Source organism: Marmota flaviventris, chromosome 5 (genome assembly GCF_047511675.1).
Source record: "Marmota flaviventris isolate mMarFla1 chromosome 5, mMarFla1.hap1, whole genome shotgun sequence".
Classification (NCBI taxonomy): Eukaryota; Metazoa; Chordata; class Mammalia; order Rodentia; family Sciuridae; genus Marmota; species Marmota flaviventris.
Window position 1 is genome coordinate 6,767,378 of NC_092502.1, and position 16,844 is coordinate 6,784,221.

General features: G+C 43.9%; 1 protein-coding gene and 1 pseudogene across 3 annotated transcripts in view; both read right to left on the reverse strand.

Annotated features, from left to right (window-relative positions):
- Positions 1-6,710, reverse strand: part of LOC114082093 (butyrophilin subfamily 1 member A1-like) — a 265,857-nt gene extending 259,147 nt beyond the window's left edge. For all 3 annotated transcript variants that reach the window (XM_071611965.1, XM_071611964.1, XM_071611966.1), the window contains exons 1-2: positions 6,529-6,710; positions 5,216-5,388 (exon numbers count right to left, since the gene is read on the reverse strand). In XM_071611965.1, coding sequence (XP_071468066.1) covers positions 5,216-5,330 — 115 coding nt within the window. In that variant the 5' untranslated portion in view covers positions 5,331-5,388; positions 6,529-6,710. The remainder of the gene's footprint in view (positions 1-5,215; positions 5,389-6,528) is intronic.
- A 1,541-nt stretch (positions 6,711-8,251) lies between these two features.
- LOC139705885 (T-cell receptor-associated transmembrane adapter 1 pseudogene) lies at positions 8,252-16,598 on the reverse strand (annotated as a pseudogene).
- Between the last annotated feature and the right edge of the window lie 246 nt (positions 16,599-16,844).

The following is a 16,844-nucleotide window of genomic DNA, read 5'->3' on the forward strand; positions in this document are numbered from 1 at the left end:
CACTAACTGCCATTCTTCATTTACTGTGTGGTTCAAGCCTGCTGTGCAGAAATAAGGCGTCCACTGTTTGGGAACATACAGAAATGACCAAAATTGGCATCAGAAGCATTAAGTAAGAGAGAAAGTCAGGAAGATCCCACTCAGTTTCTGCCTAGACTGCTTTTTCTACCTGATAAACTTGTAATTCAAATATTCAATGGTACTGCAGACACTGCTCTAGGAATTAGGGATTCACAGGAAACAAAGGAAAGTTGTTGTCAAGCTCCCATATTCCAGCTCCTGTGCTGGCTGTGCCCATGTCACCTCACCTCAGAGCTGGAGAGAGCAGCACCAGGTGGAGGGGAGGGCAGCTCGGCCTTGGTCTGGACAGACCTCAGGCTCTGAGCTGCTCCAGCCCCATGTGCCTCCTCAGGGAGGAGGCCACAGGCTGGGAAGGTGCAGCAGGGCCTGAGACACTGAGGCTGAGAGCCTTCCTGTCTGATAGGTCCCCAGCTTGTGGAGATAGAGATGCCCCAGAGCAGCATGAGCTGAACCCTGGATCCACACCCAGGGGCGGCATCGCCAGGTCCCTGGAAATGAGGAAACTCTTTGAGGGAAATAGAGAAGCAGAAATATATGGAAAGACTTTACACTTTAAAAATCTCTGTTTCCCATTGGCACCAACACAAGCAATGCAGCTTCTAGTAGGTGGTGAGGAGAGGGCAGTTCTCAAGGATGGCTGTGCTCTGGAAGACCTCACAGAGGGAGTGTCCAGCCTTCTCTCCACAAAGACAGCAACTGCAGGAGCTCTCCATTGCTCGCCAGCTAGACTTGACCACAGCACAGCGTGTGTGCACTTCCAGTGCTGTACTTGATAAAGACACAGATTTATCTGTTGATTGAAATATATATATATATATATATATATATATATATATATATATATATATATATTTCCTATGGCACTTTTCACAAAAATGTTAAAAAGTTATAAACGTTCATGCAGAAGCACAAAAGACCATGATGACTGAGTTGACAATCTCAGCCAAAAGAGTAAAGCTGGAGCTATTCCACTTTTCCAACTGCAAAGCTGCATGGAAATGCAGGGTACAGCACAGGCAGGAGGATGGACAGATGGGCCTCTGGAACAGAACAGGGAGCCCAGAGACACCCACAAGCATGTGGTCAGGTGGTCCACCAGGGCATCAAGAATGGGTGTCGTGGAAAGCAGTCCAAGAGGTGGGATTAGAAGACTGGCCATCTGCCTGGAATAGGAGATCTCACCCTTAGTCACACTTAGAAGTCTGCCGAAAATAGGTTAAAGTGTCAAACATCAGACCAAGGATGGAGGTTCCAAGAAATTTCAGAAAAAAAGCCACCAGACAGTGGTGTGACCAGTGATTCTTTTTTTTTGAAACCAAAACAAAGCACAGGCAACAGAAACCAAAATAACAAGTAGATTACACCCAACTAAAAAGCAAAGCATCAATTAAAGCAATGACAGGGCAGCCCAGGGGACAGGAGGAAACATCACAATCCTTGTGTTGGACAAGATTGATATTCAGATACAGAAATGACCTGGCAATCAAATACCACAAAACATACTAATAAAAGTAGCCCAAAAGAAAACAGGAAAGGACATGCAAAGACACTTCCTTCAAGGACATATGCAAATGACCATGTAGCTTCTGTAAGGCTAGGAACCTCCAAGGAAATGCAACAAAGCCACAGTGGACTATCCACCCCACCCAAGGAGTGGCTGTCAGCCAAAGAACAAAGAAGAAATGCTGGCAAAGGTGAGGAGCAGACAGGCCTGGCCCCTCCTGCTGGGAATGGGCACAGTCCCGCCACTGCAGGCAACAGCTTGGAGCTGGGCTGTGCATTCTACCCAGAAATGCCCCCTGCTCCAGTCCTCTTACCTCAGGACACACACGTGAAAGAGAAGAACTCTGAGCAGGAAGAGGAACCCGCATTGTCATGCACATTGCTGTGTCCCTCACCTCGGTGCAGACAGTGATATCTGCTGCCCAATGAAAGGCTGCAGGAAACGCGGTTACACCTCAGAGTTGCGTGTTCAGCTCCCAGAGCAAGGACACCGCACCCTTATGACCACAGGCACACTCCAGAGGACACTGTGCCAAGTGGAGTGGCTGACACAGGCAGACCCACACTGTATGAGAGCGTGGTGTGACGAGGCTCTGGGGAAGAGCAAGTCAGGGGCTGAAGGATCGATGGGATCTCCGTCATGTGAGATCAACAATCTGAGGTCTAATGTACAGTGCTGTACAGTACCCAGAGGCTTGCTAAGGGGAAGGTCTTGTGCTAAGCATCCTCAACACACACACACACACACACACACACACACACACACACACACAAGGTGATAATAATAACAAAAGCAAGATGGTAGGAGGAGACACTGGAGGAAAGTCGAGATTAGTTCCCTGATGGTAAGACAATGTCACAGGTGCATGCTAATTCCCAAACTCCTCCACATGTGTCCTTTAAAATACATGCAACTTTAAAAATGTTTGTCATGGGGCTGGGGATGTGGCTCAAGTGGTAGCGCGCTCACCTGGCATGCACGTGGCACTGGGTTCCATCCTCAGCACCACATAAAATAGATGTTGTGTCCACCAAAAACTAAAAAATAAATATAAAAAAAATTCTCTCTCTCTCTCTCTTAAAAAAATGTTTGTCATACCCCAATGCTATCTTCCAAAAAAATCTGAATAACTGAAAAAAATAAAGATAAGAAAGAGGGATCAAAATGGCCACCCAGTGCGATCATTTCAAGAAAACTGTAAGACTCTACATCAAGCCTTCCTATAGGCAGCTCCAAGCATATCATACTTTTCTACCATCATGTCATTCAAGAGTTCTGTGATCTAAGATGTCTTCAACAGGCTTGTGTGTTAATTTTCTAGTCTTCAAACCCCTTAGTATTTGAAAAATAAGCCTGGGCATCCAAAGGAGTTGGAAAACAGTACTGATCCTCACAAATAGGTTTACATCAGTGCTATCAGAACCAGATGCGGCAGAGGAAATAGCTGAGCTCTCCTGCAAAACAGTTCACATCATTGCAGTATAGCCCAATGTTCCTTCTACTTTAAAGTACTGTGTGCTTTTAAAATATTGATCACCAAAAAGCAGACTTCAGAATGAAAGCCTTGCTGTGCAGTTAGGGTGAGCAGGCACCTATGGGACTTTGGAGCCAGGAAATGAACTGGATTCCTTATCCCCATGGGAAGATCATGAGCAAATTCACGGGAACAGCAGGTTTCCCCAGGTGTCCTCCAGTGGATGCAGGTGAATCTTAATTATAGACAAGGTGCATTTGGTGAATTATCAATTTCTAAAGGTCTCATTTATAGAGTGAGACAAATGTCACAGGGCACTGATAATTCATAAACAGTCATTTAAAATTTTTAGGGCACCAAAAAGTAATTCTCCTGTTATCAGCTGTTATTATTAGGTGGTACAAAAAGAAATATAATAACATAATATATATGCATAAGGTTCATCTCCTCCATAGATTTTCTAACATTCTGAGCATATATTTTGGTAATTTGTTCCTATTTATTTTGTCTGTGTCTCTGTGAGTATATTCACTCACTTTTTAGGACAAGTCCTAAAGAGATTTTACTAGGAAAAGTATTTATACTTATTACAAGGTCTTTGTATGAAATTTTTTTTTTCTTTTGTACTGGGGACTGAACCCAGGGGCACCGAGGTACATCTCAGTCCTTTTTATTTATTTGAAGTTGCTGAGGCTGGCTCCAACCTCCAACCTCCTGCCTTGGTCTCCCAGTTCCTGGGATTGCAGGTATGGCATGCATCTTTCTCCTTAATGCTAGGATGTTTCACAATTTGAACTAATTGAAAAAAAAATGATCTCCAGCCAAGACTGGAATATTTTCTTTTACTTAGTGAAATTCTACTAATGTTGGAAATACTGTCATGTGATAATACTTAAACTGAGCAGTTTTAAGATGAAAGAGAAATTCATAGATTTAGTAGTTTTTTTTTTCTTTCTTTTTTTTTTAATTTTTTATTGTTGGCTGTTCAAAACATTACATTTAGTAGTTTTTAAAAAATAATAATAAATATATTCCTATTGCAATGTCCCATTTGCTTTCTAGTGTTTTAGTAGAAAATATTTTCTCAGATAGAGGGCTGAGCTACTATTTTAGAGTCTAAAATTATCTGTTTTATTTTTTGAGAAGTTATGTCTGTGTATTGTTCAACAAGATGTTTCTCAATAAAATCACTGAGATGTGCAGACATTTCACACCCACACTGATATCTTTCATTTATGGGAATGCATGCTGGTGTCAAGCAATATGTTGTTTGGCCGGTGTGTGTGTGTGTCTTCTCTTGGATCAGTTTCCATATTGGAAACATTTAATCATAACAGCTCAAACCCAAGCACTTATCAAATAGGAGACCAGCTCTGTGGGCAACAGGGGAATAATGCAGGGCCCCTGCTGTGCTCCCTCCTTTCCAGCCAGGACCAAACAGGGATAATATGAGAAATGAATTCCTAAGAAAGGAGGAAATTAAAGACTCTGACAAGGGCCTGCATTAGGTGGGGGCAGCAGGGCCCTGGGGTCCCAGAGCTTGTCCCCAGGTTTGTTGGCCTCGTGCCTTTGCATATGCCTTGATTCTCATCGCCTTTCCCCACAACACTTGTAAAACACTAGAACTTCAAGACAGACGCCAGCTCAGTGTGTTAGAGGATGCACTATGTGTTGCACACACTGGGGCTCCCTCCTTCCCAAACACACAGGGCCAAACACAACAGGGAATAACAGGAGAGGTCAAAGCACAACAAAGGGTGAACACAGACTCTGACAAGGGCCTGCACTATGGGAACTGAGCTCTCAACCCAGGTTTGTCAGCAGGCGGCCACGGTCCCCAGGAGCACCTGCACTCAGGGCTCAGCTTTAGAGAAGGTGCAAACAAACTTGAGCACATCATAGAAGCTACCTAAGACACAGCTTCTACAGCACCTCCATTAAAAACCAGCTTTGGGTGACTGGATCATTTGATTCTCACAAAGGAAATAGAAAAGCAGAGTTGTCAACAAGAGCCACAAGGATAGACTGAATTCAGAAGCACCTGGGCTTCAGCTCCAGCAAAGAGGCATGAGCTGGGCTCAGGGACACCTGAGGAGGAGGGGCCCTGACCCAGGCACCAGGGAAAGGAAAGGGCAGCTGTGCCCTTTGTCACTCACCTGCACCTGGCCAGGGAAGCAGGAGGCAGGGCAGGAGGGTCCTGAGGCTCCTGTTCCAGGGCTGCATCCTGGGGGGTCTCAGTCCTCTGTCCTCCCAGGGGCTGTCCTGGATCATGTCCTTTCTCTGAATCACTGCCGTTCACGCTCTTCCTGAAACACTGTGAACAGGATCCCTGGACAGAAAGCTGGTTGTGAGAAACCCACAGCAGGGCATGTGGAAGCAGGGCAGGGGCCACTTGCTGCACCTTTACAGCCTCAAGGTCAAATAGCCAAAGAAGGAGTTCAAGGCAGGGTCAGCCACCACAGGGTGACACCAGCCTCTAGGACACAAGGAGAGCTCCAACCCACACTTTCCTTATTTTAGATTCCAGACTTGGTTTCCTGAGCAGAGTCAACCCTTGTTCATTCACTCTTAAGTGACCATCACATTATCACACTAGTTGTCACTAGAAAAAGACAACATAAAACCACACCAGGCTTATTAGAGTGGAAAAAGGTAAACCAACAGGTTCCATGAGTGATCTGAGAAGATGGCCTTCCTGTGCACTGTGGGAGGTGGGGGGACACAGAAATCTAGCCCTACTGGAGAAAATGGTGGCTTCCTGTCATCAGTCACCTGCTGTGTGACCCAGGCAGAGAAATGACTCCTGTCCACATGAAAATGTGTGTGCACACAATCCAATTTTATTCACAGGAGACAAAATTTAGAAACAAGTCCAATATTCTCCAAGTAGTGGGGAAAAGGCATAAGGTATCACTCTGGGGCAAACAGAAGGGAATATTCATTCACAGAGGAAGGTGCATCAGCAGGGTCTGTGCTGGGAGGAGCCAGGCTGTAGAGGCTGCATGCTGGAGGCACTCCCATGGGGCTCTAAGAGTGCAACAGCAGAGCCAGCCCTGGGGTCCAGGTTCCCAGAGTTCAGTTCCTGGAGGAGGGGGCAGAGGAAGGGCTGAGTCACCAGGGACAGCACTGGAGCTCCCTGGGGGAGAGGAGCAGTTTTACATCCTGATGGGGGTGGGTCTGCAAATCCATGTGCATGTCAAGGTTCAGACTTGGGCCTTGCTGATGCCTCTATATTTTTAAAAAGATTGTTAATACAAAGGACAGAATAAAAAGCTTGAAGCAAAACAAGCAAACAACAACAACAAAAGGATATTTAGCAATCAGGAGAATCTGCTTTTCTTCTCTGATCACTTCAGTACCCCATGAAGGTTCTGGCCCCAACATATTTAGGGTTCTTGCAAGAACAAGATTCTTTATGATGAGACACAACACTGAGCCTGGGTAGATGAAAACCAGAAGTCTTACTTACAGTTTGAAGAAGAGCAGGCTGCCAGGCAGGGCCACTGAGGGAGACAGGCCAGGCTCTAGGAAGCATCTGAAGCAGGGTTGCTGGGCTGGTACTGGCCAGGGTTCTCTGCACCCTGTGGATTGGCTGATTTCAATAATTCTCCAGGCCCTGGCCACAGGGCTGCCCCTCCTTGTGGTTTTTGTCTCAGGGTGATGGGCAGGTACATGGAGGCCCTGACTGGGAGTTTGATAAGGAAAGGATTTGGGGTGTGGTCTTAATCGGCTGCTCAAGGAGGGGAAGCCATGAGCCTCTAGCCAGAGCCTCCAACTGGTACAGACAGCAGATTCTTTTATTTTTATTTTGTTTTTTTTTTTTAGTTGAATATGTTTATTATAAAGCAGGTGAAAGCCCCTTTTTCAACAGGGTCAGATAATAGGAGGGTTTTTCGTTTGTACCAGGGGTTAAACCCAGGGCACTTTACCACTGATCCACATCCCCAACCACATTTTAAATTTTATGTAGAGACAGGGTCTCTATGAGTTGCTTCTGGCAATTCACAATCCTCTTCCTCCGCCTACTGAGCACTGGGATTTCAAGGTGTGCATCACCAAGTCCATCAGTTTTAGTTTTTAAAATAATTTTATAGAGAACAATTTAGTAGTATTGTTGTAGAATTTAAGTGGCATGCACATTTTGGCCCAAGTCTTGACCCTTCAGACATCTATCTTGTGATGATCCACAATATGAACACTTTTTTACTAAAGCAATTTCTCTCTAGGCTTTTAGCCTAAAGAAGAAATTAGACAAGTACCCAGACATGTACAGAAGATTCCCATTATAATATTATTTGTCAATGAAAATAACTGGAAATTGGAAATAAGTCAAATATCCTTTAAATATTTATTTTAATAAATTCTTATTTAGTCATCATTTGATACTTATAGACATTAAAATTATGTTATATAACTGTATTTTGATATAGTTAAGTATAACAGTGTAAAAAATCCACAATATGTCATTAAAGAAAGTTAATATATATACATGATACTCTTTCCTTTTTTTAAGTAAATAAGAAGCAAGTGATATGGGTATGATTTCATGGGTATGAACAATAGAAAAATAACTATAAATGTAAAAGACAATAGTTCATAGTAATTTTCTCAGGATAGTGGAATTTCTAAATTATTTTTGGTATTAATTTATTGCTGCATGGAAGATACATTAATTTTACAATCATTGTTAAAATAATGAAAATATTTCCTTTTGGTAAAAATGCTTCTTAAGTAGATTATCCCAATTCTCTTACATATGTATTTTAACTTCACCTACACCTTTCAGTGAGAACTTTCTGCTAATTTACAGGGTGTTTCACTTTGGTGAAAGAGGAAAAAAGTGTTATTGTTGTTGTTTTACTTGTTGATTTTTATCATTCTTTTAACATGTTCTTGAACTCATTTATACTTTTAAACATTTTTGTTTATTTCTCTACTCAGAATTTTTGTGAAGTTTTGACTTATCAGGCTTAATTTGCAAGCTAGATTTTGTTTAAATTTACTACTTAGGCAATTTATAGGTGGATTCATATCACTAATTTTAATGGCCTTTCATTTCATACCATGGATATCATCTCTGAGTAAGAGGAAAGCCACCAACTCAACAACAGATGACCGGACTGGCACTCTGATAGGTCATCTGTGCTAGGTGGGATCTTGATTTCTTAAAAACGTTTCCAGTAGGAGCATCGTCATTGACTTAGGTCATCATCTGGCTGGTTTATGGGTTCTGTCTTGGCACGTCAGTCCAGTCTGATGGGATCATCGTGAATGTTTCCCTCAAATGCCTGGCTTTCTGGTGAGAAACTCTCCACCAAGTTGGTCTTAGAAATGCTGGCGCCCCCTGCATGTAATTTGTCTTTCTCTGCCTCCAACAAGTGGGCATTCTGTTTCCTAGGCTTCCTCGCTTCCCCTTTAGGCTGTGACTAAGGGAGGTGCAGCAGGCACACAGGCAGATGGAGCAGCTTCCTGCATGCCATTTATAGACCTCTCTTGTCGGGCTTTCATTTGTTCATAGAAATTTTCATGTCTTGGTCCTGGATTATATTAAACTGAAGACATAAATTGGTGTGTCTTCAGTATAATTTTCCTCAACCCTGGGAATGTAGTCCTTGGAGTATCTGTGCATTTTATCTTGTTGTCGCTTTTTTACAGAGTGGAAGATATTGAAGTTTAATAAAGTAACCAGGTCCACTCCACGGAAGATAGGAATCCCCAGAGATAAAAAAGGGCATCCAGAGTTTCTTGAAAGGCATGCTGTGCAATATCCCTGAGCAGGAAAGTGTGGATTCTTCAGGCAGAAGCCATGTTAGTGTTGCTCCTTGGTGTCTAGACACTGGTTCTGAATGTGGTTACTTGAGGCATTTGAGTGGTATGCATAGCAGAGGAGCCTTTTAGAGAGTAGGCTACAAGGTGCCCTAAGCAGCAAAGGAAACATTGGTCATGAGAAATGTGAAAGTGAGAATAAGAGGAAGGGGCTGGAGGAAAGGGTCTCTGTGGGCCAGCTGCAGCCCAGTGCCCTCACTTCCATAGTAATGTGCAAGAAAACACACCTGAAGCTCTGGTGTCTCCAACGATATCTTGGTAGAATTAGAAACTTTGCTTAAACTGTTTTTTTTTTTTTTTATAATAATGATATCATGGTGTATTCTTTTGGTCAATATGGTAGATGTGGTAACTTAGTTGTTTGGTTACGCACATATGAAGTGCAGTGGTATTCATGTCATTAAGGAGAAGGTGACTGTGTTCATGGTTGGAGGAACAGGAGAAGAGATCATGGGGGAGATCTGGAGGGATGCAAGGAAAAGACCACGTGATGGAACCAAAGGACCCAATCTTAGAGGGCTGGGTAGTGGAGGGCTTGCCCAGGGTGAAGAGAGGGGGCATGCTGCTGACAGATTTTAATCACAGGACCTTCTCTGCCCTCTGGTGTTCTTGGATGCTGTCACTCTCTGTTTCATGAAGTGCAGCATCTGGGCTGAGGGTGGGGCTTCTGCACCAACCTGGGGTCACCCGCTCACTGGCCAATTAGCCCTTGGCCTTTCACCTGCCTAATGGTTGAACTGGGAAGGTCCACCAATGAGTGTTCAGACTGCAGGGATAACTCTGATGAAGGTTGGTGTCATGTGGCTCTGAGCACTCATGTGGATTTGTGGGAAATGATGGCTACTTGGAGGGTTTGGGCCTCCTGGCTGTCAATCAAAGCACCCAGACCAGGGGTAACAAGGTGGAATGTGAGCAGAGGGGTGTGCAGCTGCCCTTGCCACGCATTGCTGCCTGACTTCCACCAGAATCACCATTCGTGGGAGGTTAGGGTTGGATTCTGGGATATGGAATTGAACTCCTTGTTGTCTGCAATGTTAATTGGTATTTTCTCAGTGGATTTTCTGACTCCTGTCTTGGTGACCCACATTGTCTGTGGAAATTGCCAAGGAATACTAATTTCAATTCCATGGAGAGATCAGAGAAAGTGGATTTTCTGTCTCCTGTCTTGGTGACCCACATTGTCTGTGGAAATGCCCCAGGAAAACTAATTTCAATTTCTTGGAGAGATCAGAGAAAATGAGCGCAGATAAGATACCCACCACTTATAACTAAATACCGAGAAAGGTTGTTAAGTGGTGACACCGTAGGCTCAAATGCACCCCACCAGGAGGGCGGGAATCTAGCTTATGGGTAAGGCTGTGAGGAACATGGACCAGAAGAGTGTGAGCCTGTGGACTGGCCTCCTCAGGAGAGGCAGACAGGAAGGAATATAGAAGGGACAGGGGGTACATTTCAGGTCCACAGGGAGAGAGTTCATGTACACACCAAGGCCTCACAGGAAAGCCTAGGAAAGGGAGATGGGAAGGAATTTGAAAGCCTAGTTGAGGTGAGAGTCAGCCAGGAGCTTGCTATAAGGGAGGTGCCGACCAGGGGTGAGACAGACACCCATTTAGGGTTGCACTTGTCCTTATGTAGCCCACACATTATTCCAGCTGTTTGAGACCCAGCAGGGGAATGGAGGTACTGCTGAGTGGTGTTTGTAAGGGCTCAGGACTGTGTGATTGGAGAAGCAAGACATGTGTCTGAGGAATTGTCAGTAATGTCCACAAATCTGAAGGGCAGGGAGTGTCCTGCAAAGCTTGACCTTGTGTTCTTGGTATCTGCAGAAACATGGAAGACCTTGGGTTACACTTTGACACTCTGAGAGGAAAGAGATTCCCAGAGCACACTGTCCTAAAGCAGAAGGCCCTTAAGAAACAGCTCAACATGAATGTGATTACAGGGACAGTTGTTGACCAGGAGGTCCAGTGCTAATATATCTGTAAAAGCATGGATAAATGTGGTGGCCTTAGCAACTCATCCTTCATCAAGGGCATCCTGGGTACAGGGTGAAAGGGAGCAGATTCCCGACCTTCGCCACTTCAGATGCGTCGCAGTGTCACACACACAGCCTGCGCTTTCTCTTTGACAGTCATTCCTTTCCTACAGAGGGGCTCCCTGTGTGGGGCGAGGGGTTAGGAGAGGTTACCTGAGCCAGCATGATGGTATCCTTCTCGACACTGAAACAGGGAGGGTCACCCATTCCACAGGACAGGAGGCCAGTGGTTGATCCACTTTGTAATCAGGGTGTCTCCAGTGGGCTGAGACTCTGAGGGTCTGTTTCTATGAACCAAAGCATGATGGGAGGCTGAGTACTGAGGGGCCTCAAGTAAGTGTGTGGGGCAGCCGTGGAGGTGGACTATCTGCAGCTGCCTGCTGTGGAGACAGCGCTGACTAGGATACATTAGTGAGATCCATTATAGCAAAGTGTTTGCTGGTTGCCTCTGGACTTCATAATGTAATGTAATTAAGCACTGACCTTTTGCAGATTTCAGGCAATTGTGGGCTCTTACCAAGGTGCAGTGAGAATAGTCCCTTGCTCATTAACCAGGTATTATGTACAATGAAATTTAGTTCTTAAAGTTCCAGTTCTAACTTACAAGGAGGGATCAGCTACTTTAACTGGAGTCTGCTAGATCTCAAGGTCAAGCTAGGTTGTGAGTATCTAGGACCTGGTTTAGTTTTCATGTATTATTACTGTGTTGGAGCAGCTGAGCCCACAGTGGGCTATTGTAGGGCCAGGGTTTCCTAACTGTGGGAAGCTGCAGGGCTGCAGGTACAGTAAGGCGAACCCATTTCCCTTCACTCCTCTCTTGGCTGTTTCTCTAGGATTATTAGAGCTCTGTGTTCAGTTCAGCAGGGTCTGCAAGTGCAACCACCAGTTCAACCCCAGTACTAATTCTGACCATGAAACTCCATCAACTACGCATTTTAACAAATGCTGATCTCAGTTCTGAACCTACGTTACAGAGCACAAAGTCTACCAGGGTCCTTTTATTTCTTTGCTTTACAAATTCTTTTAACAAATTTTGAATATTCTGCTGGGTCAAGTTAGGAACTGCTAATTTCTGTAGGTATGTGTTTACTCCCCTGTATTTTGTGCTCCTTTGTTGTTATGATCTAGTTGCCCCATCTCTGGCTTTGGGGTTCAGTGTGCACATGATGACTCTGTGTGCCCTCTGGGTGACTACAGGAAGGAGAGCATTGTAAGAGCATCAGCAGCAGCACCTGTCATTCCAGGGCTTTGGGCCACTGTCCCTGGAACTGGGGTCTGCATTTGGAGAGATGTATCACCTCTCCTGGGAGCAGCAAGGTGAGCTCTGCTGCTTGCAAAGCCTCCAGTCCCTTTGTGCATTGGCATGCAGTGGGATTTGTCCATTTGTCACCTGGTTGTGAACCACCATTAAACTGTATTGAATCCAATGAAGCAGTTGGTGGTGTGGGCAGGGTGGCGTGGCCATGACCTCTGTTGCTCTGTTCCAGGCACAGTGGCTGGAGGTCCTGCAGCACCTCAGCAGCTGTGTAGTGTTGGCAGGTGATCTAGGGAGTGGAGGAACAAGGTTCTCAAGAGCAGATGGTGTATAGCAGCAATGGTAACAGATGGGCTCCTCTCTCACCTGATGGTGGCCGTGAGACTAAGGTTACCAGTTATAGATTGATTATGGGGGAGCACACCACCACCCTCCTCCAAAGGGGTCATCCATATCACACACACCAGATAAATTGGTACTCTTAATAAAAGTAAGCACGAGAGGAGAAAGTGGGACAACACCTCACACTGTGCACCATGAGTGTGCATTTTTATGCTTTGTCAATTAAAATGAATTCTGGTGCTTTTTCAATTGTGAGAGACCTTGGAATAGGCCTTTAGCAAACCCAGGCTATCACTAGGAACACACACAGGAATGCCCAGACCTATACTAAGGTGTAGCCCTCGTGTCCTGTCCTAACATAGGACCCCAGCTGTCTAGAGTCTACCCTGGAGTTCAGGCCTGAGCAGGGGAGGTTTCAAGACTCAGGCCTGGGTAAGGAGAATGCTGGGAGCCACTGGCGAACTCAAGAAGCAGCTCAGCAACAGGCACCAGGCTGTCCCAAGGGCACCAGCAGGGCTTGGAACTGACCAGGGCACCAGAGAGAAGACCCCCGAGAGAGGCTACCCAGGAATAGAGGTCATGGCCATGCCATCCTGTCCACACCACCAACTGCTTCATTGGATTCAATACAGTTTAATGGTGGCTCACAACCAGGTGACAGATGGACAAAAGGGAATCTCTTGTCCTTTACAGCTGCAAAGCAGAGAAGGCTGCTGGCAAGGTCTGCTGGGAAGGGGGTCTCTGCCAGGAAGGGAGCCGGGACAGGAGGAAAGGGCTACTTACTGCAGATGAGCTTAGTCGGATTCCCTGGGCGCCCAGGCAAAGGGCTGTCGCTGGTTGTCTGCTGCCTGGCCCTGGGACAACCAGAGCCCATATAGTGACCAGGAGTCTGTCTTAGAAAAGGAGATCCTATCCAAACTGTCTTTTCTTCATTTTGTTTATAATCCTTAGAGTTTTAATTAAAACACATTAATTGAATTAATTGTGAAAACATATTAATTGTATCCTTTAAAATCTTATCATGAAAATTTTGTTTTAATGAGTAAAGCAGCATGGAATGGAAAAATTCCTTTATGCTTTTCAGTTTTTATCATTTTAAATTCTAATTCATGATATCATTATGTTTTCTCAGCCAATTTTGAGACCTTTGAAACAGGACATTCATGTGGATAATTATCTCCCCAGAACATTTATTATTTCTGTAATATATTTTTGCATAATTTATACTGAAAATGTAATGAGTATATAAAATATACTATAAAATGTGTTTGTGTTGATTGTGTAACTTCAGAAATATCTACCTATGTGTGTGTTTACTCACTGACAGCTTTAAATGTCTTTTAGGTCACTACATTTTCTGCCATCTGGATCTGGGATTATTCTGGACACCACAATCGCTGAGCTCACTCTGCAGACTGGATCGCATTCCGGGATGGGAAGCGGCTCATTGCAGTGAATGTCGGCTGCGATTCCATATTACCAGGTCGGTGCAGGCAGAGGTCTCTCTCCCCATAATTGTGAGGAGCAGAGCAATAAGCCAATTCCCACACCAGTTTCCCACACATTTCCCTGTGGCCTATTCCAGAACTCAAGCCTTCGAGATAGGGCAGCTGCGGAGATCATCTCATGGCCACGCTGGCTCCCTCTGCTCTTAGCAGCATGCCTTCTTGCAGGGTGGACAGCAGGCACAGGGCAGCCAGGGAGCAGCCAGTCTGCACAGGGGACCAGTCAGCTTCCCCAGCCAGCATGTCAGAAGCCTGACGAAGCTTCCATTCTGTCCAGGGAAGATGGTTTAGTACGTTTCAATTTTCTTTTATTCTGGCTGTTGACTAGACTCTCAGTCAGGAAAGAGTTGGCCTGAGAGAAGATTCTGATTGAAATGACCTAATTAGAAAAGGTGGTTAATGTTAATCTAAAAATCTCAGCAATGTTTCTCCTCAGTACAGCCTACAGGGAAATAAAATGGTCATTTTGAGCACATTTTCTGGAACATAGGCACAGAGAGGATTTATATCAAAGGCTTGATTTTTATTTCAGAATTTGGGCTCAAGGATATACCATATTTTGAAACAATTAATTATACAACCTCAAGGTAATAGATAAAATGGGGTCAACTACACTGAAGTCAAGGAACAACTACTTGAAAATATTAAAGTTTTTTTTTTTTCAGTTATGAGCCAGAAGTTTAAAATGAAGAAAAATAACAGAGAGATAAATAAGATATTTCTAATTTGCCACTTCGTTGTAGTATTTAATATGGAGATTATGAGCTATAGTATCATTGATCAATACAAATTAGAGTTGAGTCTATGACTATGAGCTTATAATTACACACACACACATATGTATTTTGGGTACCTTAGAAGAACGTTTTTGGCATTCTTAATATTGAGAGCAGAAGCAATTATAAAATGAGAAATGCATCTCTTTATAAAATGAGAAATACATCTCTTCACCCTCTGGTAAACTTTCTAAGTCCTGAAGATACTCTCTTCAGGTGGTTGGTTTTAAGAGTGCCCAGGGCCTGTGGAGTTCTTGGGGAGACAGGACACTTGTGCTTGGAAGAAAAGTGTGTTTATGCAATTATCAGGTAATCCAACTGGATTGCACTGGGCTTGATTGGCTTTGTTTCCTAACCAGGAAGAAGAGGCAGGACCCTTTGGTGTGAATGGCTAGAGTAAGTGAGAAAAGTCAACATTTCACTAATCCTTCATAATTCAAACATGCTTCTGCAAGAGGAAGTAGGCTGTTTCCACTTAGCTGCCTGTTGTGCTTTCATAAAATAGGCTAACTCAGGAGCAAACCACCATGTACAAGTGTTTAAGTATAATTTTCAGAGGTCTACATTATCAAGCCATGCAATCAGATCATATTTTACTTTGAACTTAGTCACAATTAATTCAATTAGTATTTATCACAAGATCTATTTCAGATGAACTTAAATATTAAATAGGTGGGTGAGAGTATGAACAGGTGTGTGTGAGGGGTCAGCATGGAACAATACACCTCCCTCTGTGCAAAAGTAGCACATAGAGGTATGTGTGAACATACTCACATGCATATAGTATATATATAAAGGTACTGAACTCTTAGTTTTCATAACATATAAGAAGTAAGCAAAAACTTCATTTGAACATGTATTTTCTAAAAATAGATGTTAGAATTTAGACTCTTAAGCAAGCATGAACTTTTTAAACAAGTTTGAGATATTTTATTGGATCCTAAGTTATTGAACTCTTCCACCACTGATAGTCACAAGAATTACTTTCAGCTGTTCCTTATTGTAGACTAATTTGCCTTAAGTTCACCATGTGCACCTGTTGGTATTCATGTGAAAATTTTTATACCAGTATTGTGCATTTATTCTTTTTATGCCCACATATTAGAGGTTTAATCAGCCTCTAAAATTTGTAGCCAATATGACATGAGTTTTGTATTGTGATATAATCATCCACCCTCAACAGTCTTGATATTGGATCAACTAAAAAGGATCTGATATTGTGCAGCAAGAAGTTAAAATTTATAGAGAAGTGATGATAATAATGAGGACTTACACATTATCACACAGTTCTTACATTAATAAACACAATCTTTTCTTCACTAACAGCGAATACATAAGAACATTTTGAAGCCATTCTTTAATAATTAAAATCTTTAAGATTTCCATGTGGACTACTGTCCCTACATTCTCACAGACTGATGGCCTCACATGAATGGTGTCCATCCAAGGAAATGAGAGCCCAGAAGCCTCTTTCTAGGCCTCAGGGTCACCTTTTATACATGCTATATTAACTTGTTTAATCAGTCCAGAATCTTGTGTTTTAACATACATCTTAAAAATATGGTAATCAAGGTACTGGGAATCCATGTAACACCCTGGAGGTCAGAAGCCAGCCATTACAGTGCCTCTTTGCAAGGGCAGGGGAAAGCGATAAGGATGCAGTGCAGACTCTGTGGCTAGTGGCCTCCTTGGACATTCACAGCTGAATTCAAACAAAATTAAAGAGAAATAAGAGCTCCCACCTTGACGGAGCCAGCTTTGCTCCCGTGCTTGCTGCCCCATGTGGATGCTGGCTGCCATGGTGAATGTGACAGGAGAAGCTAAAGAGACAGAGCACCTCACCTGGGCACAGCCTCCTGCAGCAAGAGGAAAGCACTAGACCCAGGAGCTTCACACACCAGACAGTCTCAAATGTCTCCTAGCACTCAGCAATGTGGTGAGCCACTTTTACAAACACCAGGACAGGAAATCACAGGTGGAAGTGACCTGACTGGTGCAGCCTGGAGTCTGTCTGTGTGGGCAGTATTTGGCAGCCTTCTGCCCGGG